Source organism: Sceloporus undulatus, chromosome 6 (assembly GCF_019175285.1).
Source record: "Sceloporus undulatus isolate JIND9_A2432 ecotype Alabama chromosome 6, SceUnd_v1.1, whole genome shotgun sequence".
Taxonomy (NCBI): domain Eukaryota; kingdom Metazoa; phylum Chordata; class Lepidosauria; order Squamata; family Phrynosomatidae; genus Sceloporus; species Sceloporus undulatus.
In genome coordinates, this window is record NC_056527.1 from 145,298,132 (window position 1) to 145,320,953 (window position 22,822).

The window sequence follows — 22,822 nt, forward strand, 5'->3', positions numbered from 1 at the left end:
GGACTAAGGACTTCATTATATGTGGCATTTAAACAGCCATAATAGCACCTTTGCTGATACCTATCATGTCATCTCTGTCTTGTTGCTGCCTTGTCTTGGAATCATGGTTAGTCCACACCTCGCCACTGACTTCCCTAGGGACCTCCAGAAGTCCAGAAAGATATCATCTTCCTTCAGCTGGAAGCAGGGACTCAATCCTTTGGCGCATGCATGCACACACACACACACACACACACACACACACACACCCTCTTCTGGCCACTGAATGGTCAAGGGGGCATGCCCAGGCCTCAGACATCATGTGGCGAGACAAGTCCTAACTATGCCTGGCAGAATTTTACAATTCATCAGTGCTATTCAGGAGCTTAGCCTAAACTGGACCTATTGAACTGATTGTTGAATGATTAGTCAGCATTTATTGGTTGCTGAGTGGTGAGTCATTACTTATTCAGTGGATCTGCTTTAGTTAGGATGAGAAACAGGATTCAGGCCATGGTAACTGACTTGCTCATGAAAGCATTGCCACTTGCAATGCTATGATATCAAGATTGGAAAATATGCACACAACAGGGACAAGCCCAGAGTCACAAAGCTCTCCTTAAAAACACAAAACATAACCTAATGGCCTGTGTGAGTCAGAGCTAGGTCACTGATATTTTTCCATTTTGAGAAAAATGTCAATGTCCTGTTGTCTGACTGTGTGTGCATGCATACACATGTGTTCATGCATAACACATCCTAAACATCCATGCCCACAATGCAAAAACTCTTTGCTATATGCCCTTCAGCATATCTTTTTCTTCTTTCATTTTACTTGTCAAAGACTTTTTTAAAACCTCAGTTCAAGACTTCATTGATTTTTAGCTGTAATTAATTTCATCCTTTGTTGCTTTTTGCCAATGCATTCTCCCTCCCTCCCTCCCTCCCTACCTACCTCCAGTATTCTTGTACAGTTAAAAAGTAGATGGACTCCTTTTTTCCTGCATTTTGGCACTGTGTGCCTTTCCATTCTAGACAAGCAGTAGGTGCCAGATCTTGAAATCACCTTGGAACAAGCTAATCAGGCATTGGAATTTGGAAGCCCACCTCCTTGGAAAAGCTGAATCTTCTCAGCAGATGTTAATAGCATGTTTATAGCCTGAATCTTCTGGCAACTTTTACATCTTCTGTGCCCATAAATATCTGTCTTAGGGTACAATGGCATAGTCATGTACTTTTGTTCCAGGAGTTAAAATTCCATGTTGGCAACTGTGCAAAGTGTCACAAATATTGTAACAGATTTCCAAATAGTTGTGGCAGATTAGCAACAGGGGGAAGTGGAGTACAGTCTAAAGTGTAAAGTTCGTGAGACAGTGTTTGCTGTGTCAGGGACTGAGCATAGGATGTTCAGCATGGAAACCATAAAGTCTACCATTATCGCCCCTCATTGTATCACCTTAGAGAATTTTTAGCCCCCGACAAGGGACAGAAACCACTTTGATTACTGCAGCGTTTGTACATCCAGAATAGGGTGAGGCAACCTGATGCCCTCCAGATATTTGGGATAACAAAAGTCTGACCATTGGTCATCCTGACTGTAGCTGATGAGAATTGGTGATCCAGAACTTTTGGACAAAATTAAGTTGCTTACCTGGAGTGGGACTAGAATATAGGAAGTAAACGGGAATAATAATACTCACCTATTTGAGTTGTTGCAAGATTTGCTGAGCTACCTTTTGTAAAACCAAAGCACTTGAAACTATAGAGCTTGCATGGTTACTTTTTTATTATTTTTATTCTTTTAAATGTTTTTTTTAAAATTAAGTAGTCAGCTATATTAATTACATAATTACGTAATTACTACTACAGTAACTTTTTGGGAAACAAAAACTTCTGCATGCTATAATTGCAAGTAACTAGTTATATCTGCTAAGTTACTTCCAAGCTCAAAGGCAGTATTGCTCAAAACTGCCAATGTCCAGAATACTTTTTGGTCATTATCGGACAGGGGAAATTGAGGGTAATTGGAAGGTCAATGCAGTGTGATCCCAAATGCAATCATGCAGATTCACATTATTGCACAAGAGGTTATCACATGTAATCAAAGTCAATGCTAGGTCAATTCGAACCCAATCCAGGGTCAACCGAGAGATGCGTAAATTCCAAAGTTGCATTCAATTCGAATTTGGCAGGTATGGAACGCATGCGTTTGATAACCATCCGCATAATAGCATTCATTTTCAAACTGGCCCTAGTTTCTTTTCTTTTGAAATTGAGAGACATTCCTCCCGTGTGATAATGTCCTTAGTGACTCACATTGGCATAACCAGGGCTTATTCCAACACAAGTACTTTTTCAGACATTGTACACAAGAAGGTAGCTTGCACAAAACAGGCTTGCACAACCTTCTTGCACAAAATATTCCCTTCCTGTACAGTACTTCATTTCCTGAACCCAAGTGGCCACTGATCAATGGAGAGTGTGTACTTTAGCACTGTCACAGTGATGTTGTGCAGCTGGGAAGAAAGGAATAGACATTGCCCTTCCGGTCCTCCAGGATACATATGTTGGGAGAACTTTGAGCTTCTGTAGCATCAAATAGTTGGCTTGCATCCTGTTGATGAAGTACAATGGTGCAAGTCAGACATACACCACTACAGCCCTTTTTTTTTAATCATGGCAGAGGTCAGAATTTACTGTCAACCATAAAACAGGCTAAATTTCCCCCTCCTTAAGATAAAATAAAATACGTAAAATTCCTTCTTACAGTCTCATAAAGTTGGTTGACAGAGACCAGGGAGAGCAGTGGACAAGCCTCCAACTATTTTCTTACAGTTGGAGGCAGAGCAATGTCATCCTCTACAGGGACCTTCAGAGGACCCCAGGGTCTACAAATGCCTGTTGCTCTCCCTCCACAGCAATAACAAAATGGCTGGACACTTGTCAGCTGATTCCCTCCACTCTCTGCAAGCCAGAGAATAGATATATTCAGGAGGCATCAACGTCTCTTGATGCAGGATCATGGCCAGTATCTTAGCCATCCTCGGTTACATTACATTACAACTGCTTTCTTACAAGACCAGCTTGTGACCCAGTGCTGCAGATAATAATTTGTTTCTCTGCAAAATTGGTTAGTGTGATTATCTCAGGCTTTCGAGCTTCAGGGACCAGAACAACAGCCTCAGCAGCAGCAGGAGCTTTAAAAACAAAGCCCTCCCCACTTGGCTGCTGACTTTAAGCCATATAGTTTCTGCTCAGCCCCCATTTGCTTCCCAAGCCAGTGATGCTTGCTGGCACACAGTGGTGCCAGAAGGAATTAGAAGCTGTTCTGCTCTCCTCTTGTCACTGCCACTGCCCTCATCTGACAACCACCACATCCTTGCAAAATCTGATCATGCCCTTAAATTCAGCTGTCCTGGCAATAAGTTAATGGCAGCTACTCTGCTTTAACAGTTCCGTTGGTGGCTTTATGGTGAGCCATCTGTGTTGACAGCAAAACAGTTCAAGTGCACAAGCACCTTGGAGTCTTTGGCCATATGATGCCAAAAAGTGAGAGACCAGGACCACAAAGAATGTTTTCATGACAAGCAAAGCAGGTAGCCATGGAGCCAGGGGTGTCCCTCACTACCAAACTAACAGAGAAAAGGCCCTCCCAGAGTTGCAGTCATAGCAGAATACTGCTTTGCCCAACTTGCTTCTTAACATCAAGGGTTGTTTGATATTTGCTAGAGTTCTTAATTGTTTTTTAAAAGGTTGTTTTTTATTTGTGCACAAATATGGGTCTCTTTTATTTTGGGATGAGCACATCTCTCCATTTTGTCCTCTTATTTTTCCAAACTCCAATTCATCCTATTTTTCCATTGAATGTTTGTTTCTGTCTGAGAGACACCATTCCTCTTTGTGGAAAGAGAAAAAGAGAGAGAGAAATTAAGTTATGCAATCTGGATACATGGTATCCAAATCCAAATGACTACAGTTTTGTCCAGTAATATCTTGTTTTCACCTTCTGTATTCTTTCCTTCTGGCATGTTCATTTTGTTTAGAGTTTTGTAGTAGATCTAGTCTTAACTAGATGATGCCTCTTGAATCAGTGGAATTTAAGTGTTTGTTAATGGGTTCCTGTTTCCATTGGACCTACTTCAGTTGAGATTGACCACTGGATTTGGGCTTGTATTTTCCATTTAAAGGTCTGGGACCAAATACGTTTATTATGCATCTAGTCAGTTCCACTTCTGCAACAGTTGTGTTAGTTTAAAAAAATTCTGGATGAAAATCATATTGATTTTTGTTCACATTTCTCCTGATATATGCATTCTAAGCTAATGAGCATGTTTGCCAGCAGATTTTTCTTATGTAATACATTGTATGTGAATATGTCTGTCTCCCTTTCTTTTTGTATCTATATTAAGTGAGCTATTTTTCATGTATGTTACTTTTAATATGTAAGCCACTTTAGGTCCAAGTTTTGCAGAAGAAATGGGGTATAACATTGACATTTATCATCATCATCGAGATTATTATCACCAAACCTTACCTATACAGAAGGCTGGCTGTATAATAAACATGGAAATTCTAAACATGCATACTAACACTTCAAAACCAGAGCATACCTTTGATACATGTGCATAATATCTGAGGCTATTTCACATTGCGCAATTATAGCACTATGACTGGACTAATTGCCACAGTAACATGCTATGGAATCCTGGGATTTGCCATGTAGGGATGGGCATTTAGTATTCTCAGCCAGAGAGCTTTAGCGCCTTACCAATCTAAAAACCTCAGGATTCCCTAGGATACACCCAGGTCAGTTGAAGTGGGATCATAGTGCTAAAACTGGGTAACCTAAAAGGGACCCTAAAAAATCCTCTTTGGACACTCCACCAGTCTAAGGAGTTTATCAAACGGGATGGGAGGCTCTCAATTTCGAAAGAGAAAATAGCAAACTCAATTCGAATATTCATGCAATTACGTGATTCCTTATCACACCTTAAATTCTCTGTAATGGCCTCCCCGAATACAACCCAGATTCTGTGCAAAGTAACCCATCACATTGGTGGGTTCTTAATTGCAAATTGGCATCCTTGTGCATGCTCAGTGAGACTCCGGATGACTGGAGCATAGCATATTTAGGCAATTGAGAGAGAGGAACCAAGGAACCCCACAATTTACAAAAGAGGTTGGGGAAGAAGGGTTGAAAGAACATGCTCTATTCACGTTCAGACAAGCATATATTCACTCTCGTCACGTTAAAACGTGAACATAATAGTTGTCCAATAGCTCCGGGTCCATATTCCTTCATTAGCAGGCAGCAGTCCCCCCTCAGCAATGCTGAAGGACAAGCAGAAGCAAAATTGAAGTGGAATTGCAGCATGGCTTCATGGGAAACCTCCTCCCTTCCAGATTGGTGGGGCGGAAACCAGGACCAAAGAAGACATGCACATCACACCAAACAACAACACACTGAGTGTGAAGTTGCCTAGGAACAGTTTTTGTGACTTCACTAATTCACCAAATTTATTTAACTGTGGATTATGCATGATTGCGTTCAGAGTGCGTTCGGACTGCCAGCAATCGCATGTGGTAACCTTTCGCGCAATAACGTGAATACGCATGATTGCGTTCAGGATGACACTGGATTATACTTCCAATTTCAGTTGTGTGATATCGTCCTAACTGTGCAAGGACAAACTGGCAGGACAAACTGAAGCGTGTCCAAAGGAGGGTGACTAAAATTGTGAAGGGTCTTGAAACCATAAAGCCCTATGAGGAAAGACTCAGGGAGCTGGGGATGTTTAGCCTGGAGAAGAGAAGGTTAAGGGGTGATATGCTAGCCCTGTTTAAATACTTGAAGGGATGTCATATTGAGGAGGGAGCAAGCTTGTTTTCTGCTGCTCCAGAGAATAGGACCTGGAAGAATGGATGCAAGCTTCAGGAAAAGCGATTCCAGCTCAACATTAGGAAAAACATCCTAACAGTAAGAGCTGTTTGACAGTGGAACACACGTCCTCAGAGAGCAATGGAGTCTCCTTCTTTGGAGGTCCTTAAACAGAGGCTGGATGACCATCTGTCCCAGGGAGGGCTTTGATGGAGATTTCCTGCATGGTAGAATGGGATTGGACTGGATGGCCCTTGGGGTCTCTTCCAACTCTATGATTCTATGATTCTAGGAAAAACATGGCAAACACAACATCTGTCAAGGAAAGAAGGCACTAGTGGAATAGGTTGTTTCTAACCAAACAGGCTATTTCTGCCCTCCCTCACCATTGCTGTGCATCCCTGGGAAAAGTGCAGCCACATTTATTTATTTTTTAGAAAAAAGAGCAACCAGCAGGATTCTGGTCATAATTTAGTGAACTATTGAGTTCAAACTCTTGCTGATCCCTAGTAATCTGAGTAGTGTATTAGTCATATAAATGTTTGTAACAGACTTGGCAGAGCAAAGTTCCCTATGTGAAAACCATTTGTTTTTAATTGTGTTTTTAATTGTTAGAAATTGTCATTTGAATGTAAGGATTAGTTGTACTACGATACAAAAAAAAACCCACCCACGATGGTTTATTTTAATTTTAGTGGTTATTTTATGACTGTAGTACCATATTTTCCAACGTACAAGACGACATTTTGACCCAATAAAATTGGGTCAAAAGTCAGGGGTTGTCTTGGATGCCAGGTTGAGCCCGGCGGCCGGGCGCGCACGCTCTGGGGCTGCTGACTTCTCAGGCCCCTGAAGGCCTGGGGAGCCGGCGCACGCGCTCTGGGGCCACCGGCCTGTCAGTCCCCTGAAGGCCTGGGAAGCTGGCAGCCTCACGCCAGCTTCTAGGGGGCCTCCGGAGGCCCCTTGAAGCCGGTGCGCGCGTGCACGGCCGGCTGCCGCGCTACTCAGGAGCAGGGTAGCCTTATACGGTGAGTATATGCTAAACTATATTTTTGTTAATAAATTTGGGGGTTGTCTTATACACCCGGTCGTCTTATATGCCGGAAAATACGGTATTTTATTGTGAGATGCAACTTTATTGCAAGTTGCTTGGAGGTGAGGTAGTATATGGACTTTTTGAATCAATCAATAAATCCTTTTATCTCGTTCTTCCATTCCCACCCCCAAATATTTTTGGCACTTCCCCATTGCCCTGCTGCTTCAATAAATGTTAACCTTGGTCCTTTCTTCTGTGCTGGCTAACAGAAGATGGCTCTCTGCTTCTTTTAACATCCTTCTTTGGTAATGTGCTTGAACTCTTGTGTGATGATGATGCTGCTCCCAAGGATAAACTAGTCAAGCAGTTTCCATTTTATATTTTCCATTATATTTCTTCAATGTCTATATAGAAAAATCAATGTTTTTGTCAGCAATGTAATATAGCAATAACCTCTTTCTTCCTTGCTTTACCTTCCTTTCTGCTTGGTTGGTTTCCTCAAGGGGGATGCAAGCATGCCAAGAATAACCCCAGTTGGTAAGATAGTGATGGTGAAGCTTTGTCTCATCCTGAGGTTTTGGATTTCAGCTCCCAAATTTCCTGGCCTACCTTTTACATTTGGCAAGAATACAGACTCATAGTTCTGTGAGTCATTTTGTGAATGCTGTTTGACAAAGTGAAGGCACTAGAAAAAGAGGAAGACCATATTACAGGTGGATCGATTCAATAAGAGAAACCATGGCCCTAGGCTTTGAAACCTGAGCAGAGCTTTGGGATAGCTTATTCCAAGAGTCGCCATAAGTCAAAGCTGACTTGATGGCAGATAACAGCAACACGTTCTGTATGTTCTCTGCACAGTTCTCTTGGCATGGCAATGCAGTTTCAGGCACTGTGGGCTGGAAGCTGTTCTGTTGTGGTGTTCTTGCAGTCTTTTTGTTCATTCAGCAGTTTTGTTACAGGAGGCTGGGAACTAACTTAGCGAGGCACTGTGGACCGGGTACTTTGGTGGGTTACACACCGCCATTAAAGTACAGAGTCAGTCCGTACAAAATGGCTGCTCCCCTTCCACATGGGGGCCGCCATGACGACGTCACGACCGTGCCGCCTCTATACGGGGCGGCGCGGACGTGACATCGTCAGTCTGCGCCAGGGCGCTTAGTGCGCCCTTTCCGCAGACCAGGAAGGAGCTCCGTTTCGGAGCTCCTTCCTGGTTTGCAGCACCGCTTTGCGTCGCTGGGCGCAGCCTTCAGACGGCTGTGCCCAGCGAAGCAAGGGAGAAAGGGGCCAAGCGGCCCCTTTCTCCTTCTCCCTGCCGCCACGGGGTGTCCTTGGGGCTTGAAGCCCCAAGGACACCCCTTTCCAGGCTGCAGGGAAGGGGCCTTTTGCCGCTTCCCCGCAGCCTGAAAAGCGGCGGATCGGGGCCTCAGCGGCTGCCGTTCTGGCAGCTGAGGCCCCGATACACCGGGGAAAGGGGCGGGTGCAGCCTGCCCCAAATGGGCGGTCTGTAACCCGCCATACTGTTCTTCTGAGAACCTTGAACAGAAGGATCTTATGGGTATTCAGCAGTGTCCCCTCCCATTGGCAGGCAACATAAAGTTACTGGCTTTGCCACGCCTGGCATACAAATACAAATTAGGATCTTGCCTTTCTAATTTAGGGGCAGTACAAACTGCCCCAAAACAGCGGTCTGCACTTGCCAGTTTTAACTGCGGAAGGACGCTGCAGCCGCCAAACCACACGGCATCCCTCCACAGTAAAAAGAACCCAGTTCTTTTGAGTTCTTTTTTTTTTGCGTGTTGTGTACGCCAATGGCACATTTGTGATGTACACAACGCACAGTGATGTGCAGACACCGCGCAGCGGTGGCGTCATCATGGCGGCACCCATGTGGAAAGGACACTGCCATGATGACAACGCTTGTACAGACTAGGGTTCCAGAGCGTGTGGTTGCCGTGCACTCTAGAACCCTAGTTTCAGTGCCAGCACACCACTTTTGGATGGTGTGTCTCACGTGTCACACCTTAGCTTTATCTGTAGAGTAGTATGGACCTTTTTGCTATTTTCAGCACTATTTGTTCAGCACTATTTTAAAAAGAGGCTATTTCCCACGGAATATACCTGTTTTGGCTGTATGGTGTGCCCATGTTTATTAGGGTGGCCATAAGAGTGCACCCAATCTATTCAAGGGTTATCCAAGCCAAGTCCAGGTCAAAGAAAGGGAACCAGAAGGGAAAAAATCAAGAGAGCCCTTGGGCAGCAGTTAGCACTTGGGCAGCAGAATGAACAGCCGGTCCACAAGTGACCTGGCCATAGTCCTCCTCACTTGGTTGAGATAATTGTATTTCTATTTCAGTTCCAGTCATTATTTTAAATTTGCATCTGTACCTATAACCTAGCCCCATAAGAAATTGTAGGTAAATATGTCCACTTTTGTTCTCTTTTTCAGCAATTCAGAAATTTGGCACTGTACATCCTTAGTGTTTCTCAGACTACCTTTAGTTTATTGTGCTCTTTCCATATTTGCATCTCAGTAAAACAGCATAGTATAGGAATTACAAAGGAAATGGAGCTTTCATTCTTCTTTTAAGAAGAAAGCAGAGAGAGGGTTGATCTGGCTAAAGGAAGAATCCTGTTGGGGAATATCAGTTCCATTACAATCAGATATGTGTGGAAGCAAAACAATTAATTCAGCAGCAGAAACTGCTTTAAAGACCAATAAAAATGTTCTGAGAACTCCATCAGGGATTTTAAAAAAGCTGCAAGAACTAAAAATTAAGAAAAATAACATGGAAGGTGGGATCTTCAACCTTTGTCACTTTAACCACCTTTTACTGCCATTGTTGAGACTGAATTTATCACCACATTAAAATATCTGGATTTTTTTAAAATTTCTATTATAATTCTATTACTTATCTCCCCCCCCATATATATATATATATATATATATATATATATATATATATATATATCCACAGAATCTTCACTCCATGTATCTAGTGATGCAGAATCGAATCTACAAAAGCTTATGCTAGAAATTTCTTTTTCTCATTTAGTATCAAAGGTGCCAGAGGATTCCTTTATATCTCTTTGGGCTCATTCCCACTTACATTTAAACTGATGTGGGATTTGCCTTCACTCCGTGTTGGAAAAGCAATTCCAAAAGGTCCATCGTTCCCACTATGAAAGCGGATCTTTTCTGTAATCGCTTCTTTTTTGGCACCGTTGTCGCCCTCACTAGTTCACGCCACTTCAAAATGCATGTCAATCATCTGTGCGTCATCAGTGACATAAGGAGCAGCTCAGAGAGCCTGGCTTGGGAACTATTACTGTATATAATATTTTTTAAATGATAGAATATGTCAGTCATTGGTATTGCAACTAGCATGGCAGGGTGGAAAATGCCTCCCCCACAATAGGTCCCCTCCAGACCCCTGCCATGCATGGATCGGGTGTTACACACACACAATATCTAATTACATGCTAAGAGGGTAGAAGGGAGAGGATTCAGGAGAAGGAAGGAAAGTCATCCCTGAGAATATCAGGAAGGGACAGAAGGAAAGCAAAACAAAGAGGGGGAGGTCCAGGTAACCGTGTCTGTCTCGCTCTCTACTACTCTCTGACCCTGTCTACTACTCTCTGCCACTTCTTACTGCAAGGTGTTGTTTCCAAAGAGGAATGACTGAGGGAGCTGGGGATGTTTAGCCTGGAGAAGAGACGATTAAGAGGTGACATGATAGCCCTGTTTGAATACTTGAAGGAATGTCATATTGAGGGGGGAGCAAGCTTGTTTTCTGCTGCTCCAGAGAGTAAGACACAAAGCAATGGATGAAAACTACAGGAAAAGAGGTTCCAGATCAACAGAACTTCCTGAGAGTAAGGGCTGTTTGACAGAGGAACACACTCCTTCCTCGGAGATTGCGGTGGAGTCTCCTTCCTTGAAGGTCTTTAAGCAGAGGCTGGATGGCCATCTGTCAATGAGGATGCTTTGAATGAGAGTTCCTGCATGGCAGAATGGGGTTGGACTGGATCAGGGCCCTTGGGGTCTCTTCCAATTCTATGATTCTATGGCCCCATACAGACAGGCCAAAATAAAGCTGCTTCAGGTCACTTTTGAGGTATACTGTTTCAATGATGCATGCGTACGTAGTAAGAGTCCGGAAGCTGCTCCAAAGCTGTGCTCTAGTCCTTAGGACTGGATCGTGGCTTTGGCGCAGCTTCCAGACTCTTAGTATGCATGCATCATTGAAACGGCATACCTCTGAAGTGATCTGAAGCAGCTTTATTTTGGCCTGTCTGTATAGAGCCTATGCTTCAAGCCCTGGATACTTTATTCTGAGCCTATTTTCCTCTCCCTTGGTCTGCATACAGAAGCCCTATGAATTGCAAGAATTTTATTCATTCTTGTCCCTCTTTCCATGTAGACACAAGTATCCACCTGTTTAAATGAAAAGCTTCCCCATTAAAATCTTGTTTAGGAAACATATGCAACAGCAACTTCATACACTGTTTATAATTCAAGTGGCCATGTGGGGCTGTGCACGCCAGCTCAGGGGCTTCTCCACATCCTTCCACTTGTTTTGCATCTTGCCACATTTTCTTTTTCCCAAAATGCCTCAGCCAAACAGTCCTGCAACCAACTGAGAATATCATAGATTTTCATCTGACATTTCAGTACACCAAAAAAGCCTGCTCTCTAACATCCATGCAGTTTGCAGGTGGTCCTGGGCTCTTAAAGGCCATAGCAGCAAAAATCCCCTTGGTTTTGGTGGGGTTTGGGGGCTATGTGGCCATATTCTATCTAGAATAATTATTCCTGATGTTTCACCTACATTTGTGGCTGGCATCTTGAGAGAAAACTCCCATGATTTAAAGCTTCTATATTTAATCTTCCTTACTTATTCATTTGTTTAATTTAAATCCTTCCATTCTCCTTGAGACCCAAGGCGACTAATGAACAGGCTAAGCTAAGGTACACAAATTAAAATTAGTAGCAAAAAAAAGTTAAAAGATAATTAAATAAGATGCCATATTAAAACATCAATATAAAACCAATTAAAACATGACAAAAACAATGAGAAAATAATGCAGCATGGGAATCTTATTAGAGGTCTTTCTGCATAGAACATAGTCACCAAAGGCTTGTTCAAATAAATGCTTGTTCAAATGTACTTGCCATCAGAAGGAGAGCAGGAAGAGGCCATTCTGGTCTCCCATAGCAGAGAGTTCTTCCAGGTAATGAACTGGCCACGGAAACTATGGGCCTAACAATGCTGCTCAATAGCTGTGATCTGAGATGGAGGAAAGTATTTGGAACTACAGTAGGACCTTGTTATCCGCTGGAGTTTGACTCCAGGATCCCCTGTAGATGGCATAACAACATGGTGTCTCTTATATAAAATGGAAAATCAAGGTTTACTATTTGGAATTTATGCTTTTTCTGAATATTTTCTTTCTTTTTTAAAAAAAATTACTGAGGTTTTTTGTTTTTAACATGACAGGGCCACCAAAATGGTGAAGAGCTTGGAAACCATGAAGCCCTGTGAGGAACAACTTAGGGAGCTGGGGGTGTTTAGCTGGAAAAGAGAAGGTTAAGAGGTGATATGAGAGCCCTGTTTAAATACTTGAGGGGATGCCATATTGAGGATAGAGCAAGCTTGTTTTCTGCTGCTCCAGAGAATAGGAGACAATGGAGCAATGGAAGCTCCAGGAAAGCTCCAGGAAAAGAGATTCCACCTCAACATTAGGAGGAACTTCCTGAGAATAAGGGCTTTTTGACAGAGGAACACACTCCTTCCTTGGAGATTGTGGTGGAGTCTCCTTCCTTGGAGGTCTTTAAGCAGAGATTGGATGGCCATCTGTCAATGGGGATGCTTTGATTGTGATTTCCTGCATGGCAGAAGAAGGGGTTGGACTTGATGGCCCTTGGGGTCTCTTCCAACTCTATTATTCTATGATTCTATGATTCATACAAAAAATGCAACATAAATTACATACATGAAACATGAGACAAAGAAAAAAGAGATAAAAAAACAACATATAGAACTTACAATTATAGAAATCCTTAAAAACACTAAAACATGATATCTTGATTACATGTTTAGCAATGATTTACAAAATAAATTTGTATTTCAATAGTGTTCAACTTAATTACCAACTTAGAATCAAGAGAAGCTTTCCTTCCTGTTACTCCAATTAATTATGGTTTTGTCGATTTGAGCAAAACCTATACATTATAACAATGGTCAAGTAATAATAATAATAAAGATATATTAAATCTTCAACAATTGCAAGCCTTGCTGTTTCACTGTTAAATCTTATATATCATTTAGTTTTATACAGTTTAAATGAGAAAAAAAGACAGTGTCTCCAATGTATGGATAAAATGTACATAAGTTGAAATCTTTTCTATGAAACTACTTTGTTTAAACAACAGTTATTTATTCAGTTTTTAATCTTTTTAAAAAATCATTGTCTGGTGGCCCCATTTTCCCTAGATAATCTAACACTTTCTGCCATGTATCCAAAAATTTATCTGACTTTTCATCTCTTAGTTTTCTTGTTAATTTATCTAACTCAAGTACTTCATAGGATTTTAACATCCACTCTTCAAAATTCGGAACATTCTTACTTTCCCAATACCTCGCGTATAAAATTCTGGCTTGTATTTTTTTTCCTAAATCATCATTGATCATGTTTAACAGAAATATTTTGGGCTTAAACTCCAAATTAATGTTCAGTATCTTATGAATTCATTTACGGATGTTTAACCAATATTTTGATGCTTTTTTTACATTTCCATCATAGGGGGTATAGTGATCTCCTTTTTAAATTCATTTCCAGCATTTATTGCTGGTGTTCCCATAGATTTTACAAATCTTATCTGGATATTTTCAAGCCGTGGATGCTTAACTCGGTGGATAAAAAACCTGTGGATAAGGAGAGCCAACTGTACTAGTTCTACTTACTGAGCAGGCTGCGTTAATATGATCACCATGGGTGGGTTTACTCATTCAAGCAGGCCCCCAAAACTATTCAGGCTTTTTGAGTATATTTACTGGATGCACAATAAGCCCAATGCAGTCACTCTGGCTTGTTCTTCAAAGGGATTCTGATACTGGAAAGCTCTCATTAACACATTCCAGTGGAGGGAAAGCATGCAACATGCCAGTTGCCATTGGCCAACACCAATTTTATCCATCTCTCTGTTGTTACTTGCCTTCAAGTAGACTTCAGCTTATGGCAATCTTATTAATGAAAAGCCTCCAAAAGGCCCAGTCATGAACTACCCTACTCACTTCTTGCAAACTGTGGCTTTCTTGGTGGAATCGATCCACCCGTCATGCAGTTTTTCCTCTGCTCCTATTGCCTTCCATCCTCAGCAAGCCATAATTTCTTTTCCAGCGAGTCACGTGATTGTCATGACATGTCCAAATTACAACTGCATCAGGGCAGTCATCTTTGCTTCCAAAGGCCTCATTTACTCTAGGACTTCCCTCCAGCAACACATTTCAAATGAGTTGAGAATCTTTTTGCCAGCTTTATTATCCAGCTTTCACAGCCACACAGAGAGATCAGAAATCCATCTGTCTCCTAAGTCTTCTAATTTATTCTATTTATATCCTGGTGTAGCCTTATGGTGCAGCTCAAGAGTAGGATACTTGGTAGTACTGCAACCAAGTATTCCCCAGATCAGCTTAGCATTGATAGGTGTTTGCTATGAGTAATTAGGGAAAGGAACTGCGTGTATTTTAGAATCTATGCACTCCATAGTAGAGCTGGGGATGGAGGAGAAGTCATAGTCCCACTTATCCCTTTTAAAAATCTATTTATAATGTTTATATACACCTAAACTGCCAGTGCCCTTTTTATTCAGCTACTTCTGCGCACCCAAACATCAATCTTCTAACTGCCAGACCCCTGAGGTATAGCGAGCAACTGAGGACTGTAAGTTGAGAGGAAGCCCCTCTTTTATACTCAGTAGGGTCTTAAATGCATGCACAATCCCCAAATATCACATTTATTGCAGAAATGCAAGGCACAGATCTGGGGAGAAGATGGAAACAGGACATTACCGGGAAAGAAAAATAAATGAATCTCCAACTGTTCGTTGATGAAGTGAAATCGTATTGAACTAAGCCACAGTGTAAACTTTATTAAAGGTCACACTAATGAATGGCTTAATTCTAGAATTATAAATTAACTCATGTGGTTTTTGCTTTGTGAACAACTGTGCTTTTCTGGATCTAACCATGCTGCTGATGATGGCCAGAGAGAATGAGTTACTATGACTTTACTCCCACCTGCTGGTTAAGTTTATTCATTGCATCTCAGGGCTCTCTGTTTTCTTCCAGTAGAAGCAACTTTACTGGAAATGGGAAGTGGAATACTTCATTCCACTTGAAAATTCCATACGTGTGGGTTTTTGATGTGACTGGGCCATCCAGTCCAACCTCATTCTGCATGCAGGAACTCTCCATCAAAGCATCCCCATTGACAGATGGCCATCCAGGCACTGTTTAAAGACCTCCAAGGGAGGAGACTCTACTACACTCCAAGGAAGGAGTATGTTCCTCTGTCGAACAGCCCTTACTGTCAGGAAGTTCCTCTGAATGTTGAGGTGGAATCTCTTTTCCTGGAGCTTGCATCTATTGCTCTGTGTACTATTCTCTGAAGCAGCAGAAAACAAGTTGCTCCCTCCTCAATATGACATCCCTTCAAATATTTAAACAGGGCTGTCATATCACCTCTTAACCTCTTCTCCAGACTAAACATCCCCAGCTCCCCAAGTCTTTCCTCATAGGGCTTCATGGTTTTTTCTAGGGCCTTCACCATTTTAGTCGCCCTCCTTTCTCAATGTCCTTTTTAAATTGTGGTACCCAGAACTGGACATATTCCAGGTGGGCCTGACCAGAGCCGAAATACAGTGGCACTATTACTTCCCTTGATCTAGACAGTATACTTCCATTGATGCACCTAAAATCACATTGGCCTTGTTAGCTGCCGCATCGCACTGTTGACTCATGTTCAATTTGTGTATATATAATATGTAATATAAGACAGGGAAGCAAAATGTTCACTTGGTTCCATTGGTGATTTTGATCTACCATTCCTTTCCCCACTTCTAGCACAGATAAAAACAGTGGGCAAGTTGGAAGAAGGAGACTCTCACCCATAAGTTCCATGGATGGCCATTGTTTTTGCTGATGGTGCCTTAATGTCAGTGGGGATAGTGACTCCTGTCCAGGTTTTATCTTGAATTTTAATGAATCCAAGGCAGTGACCCCATATTCCCATAAAAAGTTCAGTATCTTGGTCAGATCCATCAAAAACAAAAAAAACTGGAACCAATTCATTGCTCCACAGACATGGGGGATAGCAACTGCCATTGGCGTCCCAGTTCGAAAGAAGAACCCAGTGCTCCGCTTTCATTCCACTGGTGGGCTGACCCCTTAGAACAGGACTTCTCACTTTTGACTCACTCATCCTCACCATCTGCTTCACTTCTTTTCAGATGGGAAGAAGTGAGTTCCAGCAGGATTCCGTTTTGAAGCAGCTGGAGGTGCTCAAAGAGGAAGAGAAAGAATTCCAGAATCTAAAGGTAAGTGATTCCAGGTAACAAACTTTCCCCTATGCTTCACTACATTAAGCATAACTATTTAGGCACTGCATGGTCATCTGTGTCTTTCAGGAAGATGTTAGCACTCTGGGGGAACAAATTAGGCTTGAGTATGTAGATTTAAATTTACAGAGGTGCCAATTAAAAGAAAACATATTACACGTCTATGAAAATTATTATTTCTAGCGGAAATAGTTTTGTTCTTCTTTTTGTCTTCACTTATATTTGCAAATCAATAGATTTGACATAGGTGAATTCCACAACCCGATTTGAACAGATGGGATGATGTAGTCATGTAATGGTCTACACCTTCCCCCCACAGCAAAAAACAAAATATAGAGGCAGGAATCAGGTACCTTATTACATTAACAGCTGTATAAATAGCTGAACCAAGTAGCATTCCACAGAACAGAAGGGCAGAAAGCGGTTGTCTAGGGACACAGTGAAGCAATCTTGCAAGCTCAGATGGTAGAGATCTGCAGAAACTGCAACCTCAACAGTCTTCCAATTGATATTGTAAAGCTAGGAGGAGGGAAGCTCAAGCCTTGGGATTGAATCTGTCCCTTTAGGCTCCTAAGCATTGCCCACATAACCTAGAATCATAGAGTTGGAGAGACCACAAAGGCCATCCAGTCCACCTTTCCCATGGCAGCATAATTTGATGGTTCCCATTCTCTGGTACATTTTATCGTCATTCTAAAAAGTTGGAAATTATTCTCCTGGACTGTATCCACACTGTCCAATTATAGCAGTATAATATATAATCAGTTATATATACAGAATCTTGGGGTTTGTGTTTGATAGAGATTGGAATTCTTTGCCGAGGACCATAGTTCATTTCCCTGCACTTTGGTTCCAAAGGTACTCTGAGTTTCTTTCTCCACTACAGAATTAAATTAATTTAATCCTTATTCCCCCTTTTTTCAAAGTACATTGGTGCTTTCAAATAGCTTGCTAAAACGACAAGTGATATCAAAATACTATAATTATTCGGCATGGATATACCCTTAGTTATGTAATAATAATAATAATAATAATAATAATCAATAATAATAATAATTAACCTTTATTTATGAAGGCATGTATATTTACCAGCGCTGTACATACAATCTTTTAGTTAGACGGTTCCCTGCCCTCGGGCTTACAATCTAAAAAGACATGACCAGAAGGAGAAGGGAGTGGTTGAGGGAATGGATAAGAGGTCCAGCAGTTCCTCTCTACCTCCAAGGCCTGGACCAAGGCAGATGGACTGGAGGGAGGGCTTGGCTTCATAATGGATGGTTAATCCTTTTCCAGGGAAAATACATACTCTCAAGTAGGATAATACATTACAATACATAGCATACAGGAAAATGGTTTGATAAACAGGCACTAAAAGAACATCACGTGGTAAGCGACAATTATGCCATGCCTGGGAAGGCTTCTTGAACAGGATGGTTTTCAACTCCGTTTGAAGCTAGTTAAAGAGTGATGGCTCTTGCTTGTGGGGAGAGAAGGTTCCAGGAGTGAGGGGGCAGCAAGTGAAAGGGGGGCGAATCCGGGATGGGGCAGAGGAAATCCTGGGCTGTGACAGCAGGCCTGACTACCAGAACGGAGGGCCCTGGTGGGAAGGTGAGGAGAAAGAAGGTCTGATAAGAAGGAGGGGCCAGTCCATGGAGGGCTTTTAAATGTCGACGCAGGAGCTTATTACTGAATGCGGAAGGGGAGAGGGAGCCAGTGAAGGATGCCACACAGGAGAGATGTGGTCAGAGCGGTGGGTGGAAGTGATAATGCGTGCAGCTGAATGCTGGACAGAGATTAAAGGACGGAGGTGAGAAAGAGGAAGCCCAGCCAGGGGACGTTACAGTAATCAAGTCGGGACATCAATAGGCATGGACCAGGATCTTGGCAGTAGAGGCGGAGAGATATGGTCGGATTTTGGCAATTGTACAAAAAGAATCTACAAAGCCTTGGCTTTGTTGTCTGATCTGAGGGATACATGACAGAGAAGAGTCAAAGATAAAACCAAGACTGCGGGCTTGCTGGACTGGTTGAATAGAAATGTTGTCCACAGAGACAGAAAAAGAGTGTTGAAGGGTGGGCTTAGGGGGAAAGACAAGAAGCTCTGTCTTGGACTGTTGAGCTTCAAACGCGATGGCGCATCCACTGAGCAGCTAGGACGAGACTGCTGTTGAAGCAGAGGAGGAGGTTTCAGGGGAAAGGGGGGAAAGATACAGCTGGGTGTTCATTGGCATACAGATGGTAGGAAAAACCAAAAGAGCTAATGAGTTTTCCTAAGGACATTGTGTAGAGAGAAAACAGAAGGGGACCCAGAACAGAGCCCTGGGGAACTCCAACAGATAGGGAACAGGTGAAGAGTCTGACCCCTGCAACTACTGCAAAAGATCTGCCAGACAAGTAAGATCTAAACCAGTCGAGAACGAGTCTGAGCACCCAGGTCAGAAAGTAATAATAATAATAATAATTTGTATTTTCCCACCTCTCCCAGGTGAATCGAGGTAGGATTACAACCCAGCGTAACAATAAAATACAAAATCAAAAGAATAAAACATTAATTTCAAACATTAACACGGTTAAAAACAGTGCATAAATGTTCTGATCCTGGATAGAAGAGTGAATGATGTTGTTACAGAAAGATTGGGTGGATAGGCTTCCGGAAAGATCTGTCTTAATTACCCTCCTGAAAACCCTCCAAGGAGGTAATAAGATGGATTTTTTCTGGGAGGTTGTTCTATAGTTTAGGAGCCACTGAGGTAAAGGTTCTTTGGGAAGTTGAGGCCAGTCTGGTTGGATGTGCTTCCAGCAGATTTTTCCCAGAGGTTCTAAGAGTGCGGGGCGGATTATACAGGGAGAGAGGTTCCTTAAAGTAACTCGGACCCGAGCCATGTAGGGCTTTATAGGTGATAACCAAACACCTTGTATTGTTCCCGGTAGCAGTAATAGGTAGCCAATGAAGATCTTTCAAAATAGGTGATATATGGTCAAAGTTCGAAGAAAACCGTGACCAATCTGGCTGCTGCGTTTTGTACTAACTGAAGCTTCAAACTTGGTACAAGGGTAGCCCCATGTAGAGCGCATTACAGAAATCAAGGCATGAGATTACCAGTGCAAGTACACTGCTTCAAGATCCTTTCGGTCCAGGTAGGGACGCAGTTGGAAAGACTACTGTAACACCTCTATGTGGGGCTGCCTTTGGAAAAATGTTCAGAAATTTTAGCGGGTTCAAAATGCCACAGCTAGAACGCTGATCAGAGCCAGTTGTAGGGAGCAATACTCCTGTATTGAAAACTGGTTCACTGGCTACTATTCGTTTCTGAGCACAATTCAATGCTGGTCATGACCTATAAAGGCCCTACATGGCTTAGGTCCAGACTAATTGGAGACCATTTTTTCCAAACTAGCCTCCCCTCCCCAAACACGATGCAGCTTATTCCCTCCTATTATAGAGTCCTTCTTATATTTCCCCCCAACCTTGTTGATCTTATCATCACAATGTTTTTATATTATAAATAATTTAATTTAGTTTTATAATCAGGGATAGGCAGTTGGGCGGGGGATTAATTTTAACTAGATTTGATATGTAATACACTGTTTTTAGATGTTGTAACCACCTTGATTCCCGTGAAAAGCGGGCTGTAAATAGTTATTATTATTATTAGTAGTAGTAGTAGTAGTAGTCCAAACAGGATGTAAACCAAGGCATTGTCACCATAAGCCAGATCTGGACGTCTCAAGTATATGATGGCAGTCTTACCTCACTAAACCCTTTCCAATCTTCCAGGATCCTACAAATGGATATTACAGTGTGAATACCTTCAAGGACCATCACTCCACCCCCACCATCTCTCTCTCGGGTTGCCAGCCAGATCTGAGACCCGCCAACAAGCAGCGTGTGCCGACTGGCATGTCCTTCACCAACATCTACACGACCCTGAGCGGCCAGAACCGCCTCTATGACTACAGCCAGCGCTTTGTCTTGGGCATGGGAAGCAGTTCCATTGAGTTGTGTGAGCGAGAGTTCCAGCGGGGCTCCATGAGTGATAGCAGCTCCTTCCTGGACACGCAGTGTGACAGCAGCGTCAGCAGCAGCGGCAAGCAGGATGGCTATGTACAATTTGACAAGACTAGCAAGGCCTCAGCCTCATCTTCCCATCACTCCCAATCCTCATCTCAAAACTCAGATCCCACCCGGCCACTGCAGAGGAGAATGCAGACCCACGTGTGAAAAAGTGGTGGGAGAACAGGACTGGAAACGCAGCAGGCCGGGAGGGAAAGCAGGACAAGACAGGACAGACTGACCAAGAGAGCTGGTCAAAGTAGCCAGCCAGTCTGGAGCCTTGCCCTGCCAGTAAGCGGGGGGCTGCTGGACATCAGCACCTTCCGCATGGGGTGGAGGCGGTTCTGTAATTTTATTTGGATTCTGGTGTCTTTTAATCCCCCAAAGCATTCCTCCCCTCCCCACTCTTTAGAGAAAAGACTACAAGGTGAAGGGAGCTAGAAGCCTATGATGCAGATAAAACTGTCCAAGCAAAGAGATTTATACCTTCCTTCCTAGACCCTTTTGACCCCTATTAAGCAGGTGGAGAAACTCCGCGGCAGCTGAACCCAAACTAACTTTAAGCACAACTTCTGTTTTCTTCCTGTAGGAGACTGGGCTTAGGGAAATGGGAGCGAAGAAAGGCAAGATCCATACACTTAAACTGTTCCTTTATGTAACACTTTGCCTATTCTTCCAGACAGTGAAAGTTCAGGCTTCTAAACTCAACTCCAGAGGTTCCCCAGTCTTTAGTGGGACACTAGGAACACCTGCCTTTCCCTCTTTCATTTCAAGTAAGATGACCTGCCTGGCCATAAGATGTCTTGAGACAGTACATGGTCTTCCTGTTGACCAGCCATTTAATACTTCCCAGTGCTGCCAGTGCATAGCACTCCCAGTTCTAGCTAAGAGGTACAGCCATACATGCTACCTTTCTAATAAACCTCTGTTGGCGGTTGCTTCATGGAGACAGGATGGTCAGTGCTCCTAGTGGTTCCCTCCATTTTCTCTTCCTTTGTGAGATTGCTTCCTGACTGTGGACATTTCAGAGAACGATGCACCTGCAAAGCTGTTAAGTACACCAGCCAACTACCCTTCCTGATGCTTTAGCCCTATTTGCAAAACTGTAACCCCTAAATGTGTTCTTCAAGCAACCTCAAAGAGTGTGGCTTCATTTTAGGAAGATCGGTGTGTGAGGGTGGGAGGGGGAACAGCCATTGGTGTAACTTAATGTACACTCTTAATTTTGGTCTTTTTATTTCATTTTATTTCTTTCCCTTTTTGTTTGATGTTTGGTGTTCATAATATTACAGTGTGTCTTTGGACTAAAAAAAACTGTTGGAGTTGAGAACTTTTAAAGAGTTGCTTCTCAGCAGAATACGCATTGCCAGACACACACATACAACGCACATGAAGAATACTATCAGTTGCAAACGAACTGGTGGTAGATGGAGGACTGAGCTCACTCTGAGTGATGTGACAATCCGAGAAGACATTCCCTAAGTGGGATACTGAGAGTCAACACAGAGCATTTTTCTTACTGTTGCTTGTGTATTTCTGTCCTCTTCTTCTTACCTCGACCCTCCTCCCACCTCCATCAATAGCACAACTGGAACATTAATACAAGAATTGTTACAAGCACTTTTGTAGTGGGTTCATTTGAAGGTTTGCCAAATGAAAGAGCATCATTCAGTTAGCAGACATTACACAAACCTTTCAAGCCAAAGGGAACATCTGGAAGTTGGCTTTGCATATTGTCAGTTTAGGGCTTTACAGGGACCAAATATGAGCAGTAGGGACGCACCTGACATCCAGAAGCCAACTAACTTTTGCATGATCACCATTGTCCCCTTGGTGGTTTCTATCTACCATGTTGTGAATGGTTACCAAAATAGTCTAATGGTATGGAGAAGGTGCGGCCAGTTAATTGTTACTAAACTACAATTCCCATCACTTCTAGCCAGCATAGAAATGGAGAGAGATGCTGGAAACGTGAGCTTTCTCCATCCCTGCTGTAGCTGAATGCACGTTTGATGTCCTTCATAACTGACGGTTGCAGGTGATTCCAGACTCTTTTTTTTTTTTTTAAGATATCGATTGCACTGCTTTACTTTTTCACACAACAAGGACTGACTGTGATCAGGGGCCCATTCAAACTACAGAATTATTGTGTTATTATTCCGCTTTAATTGCCATGGCTTCATCCTATGGTACCCTCGGACTGGAAGTTTAGATTCTGCGAATCTCAACAAGATGTTAGTACAAGTCTTATGGATC

General features: G+C 42.6%; 1 protein-coding gene across 1 annotated transcript in view; it reads left to right on the forward strand.

Moving 5' to 3' along the window:
- Positions 1–22,186, forward strand: part of KIRREL3 (kirre like nephrin family adhesion molecule 3) — a 691,985-nt gene extending 669,799 nt beyond the window's left edge. The window contains 2 exon segments of the mRNA XM_042473983.1: positions 16,405–16,491; positions 20,291–22,186. Of these exon segments, the coding sequence (XP_042329917.1) occupies positions 16,405–16,491; positions 20,291–20,734 (531 nt within the window). The 3' untranslated portion in view covers positions 20,735–22,186.
- The last annotated feature ends 636 nt before the right edge of the window (positions 22,187–22,822 follow it).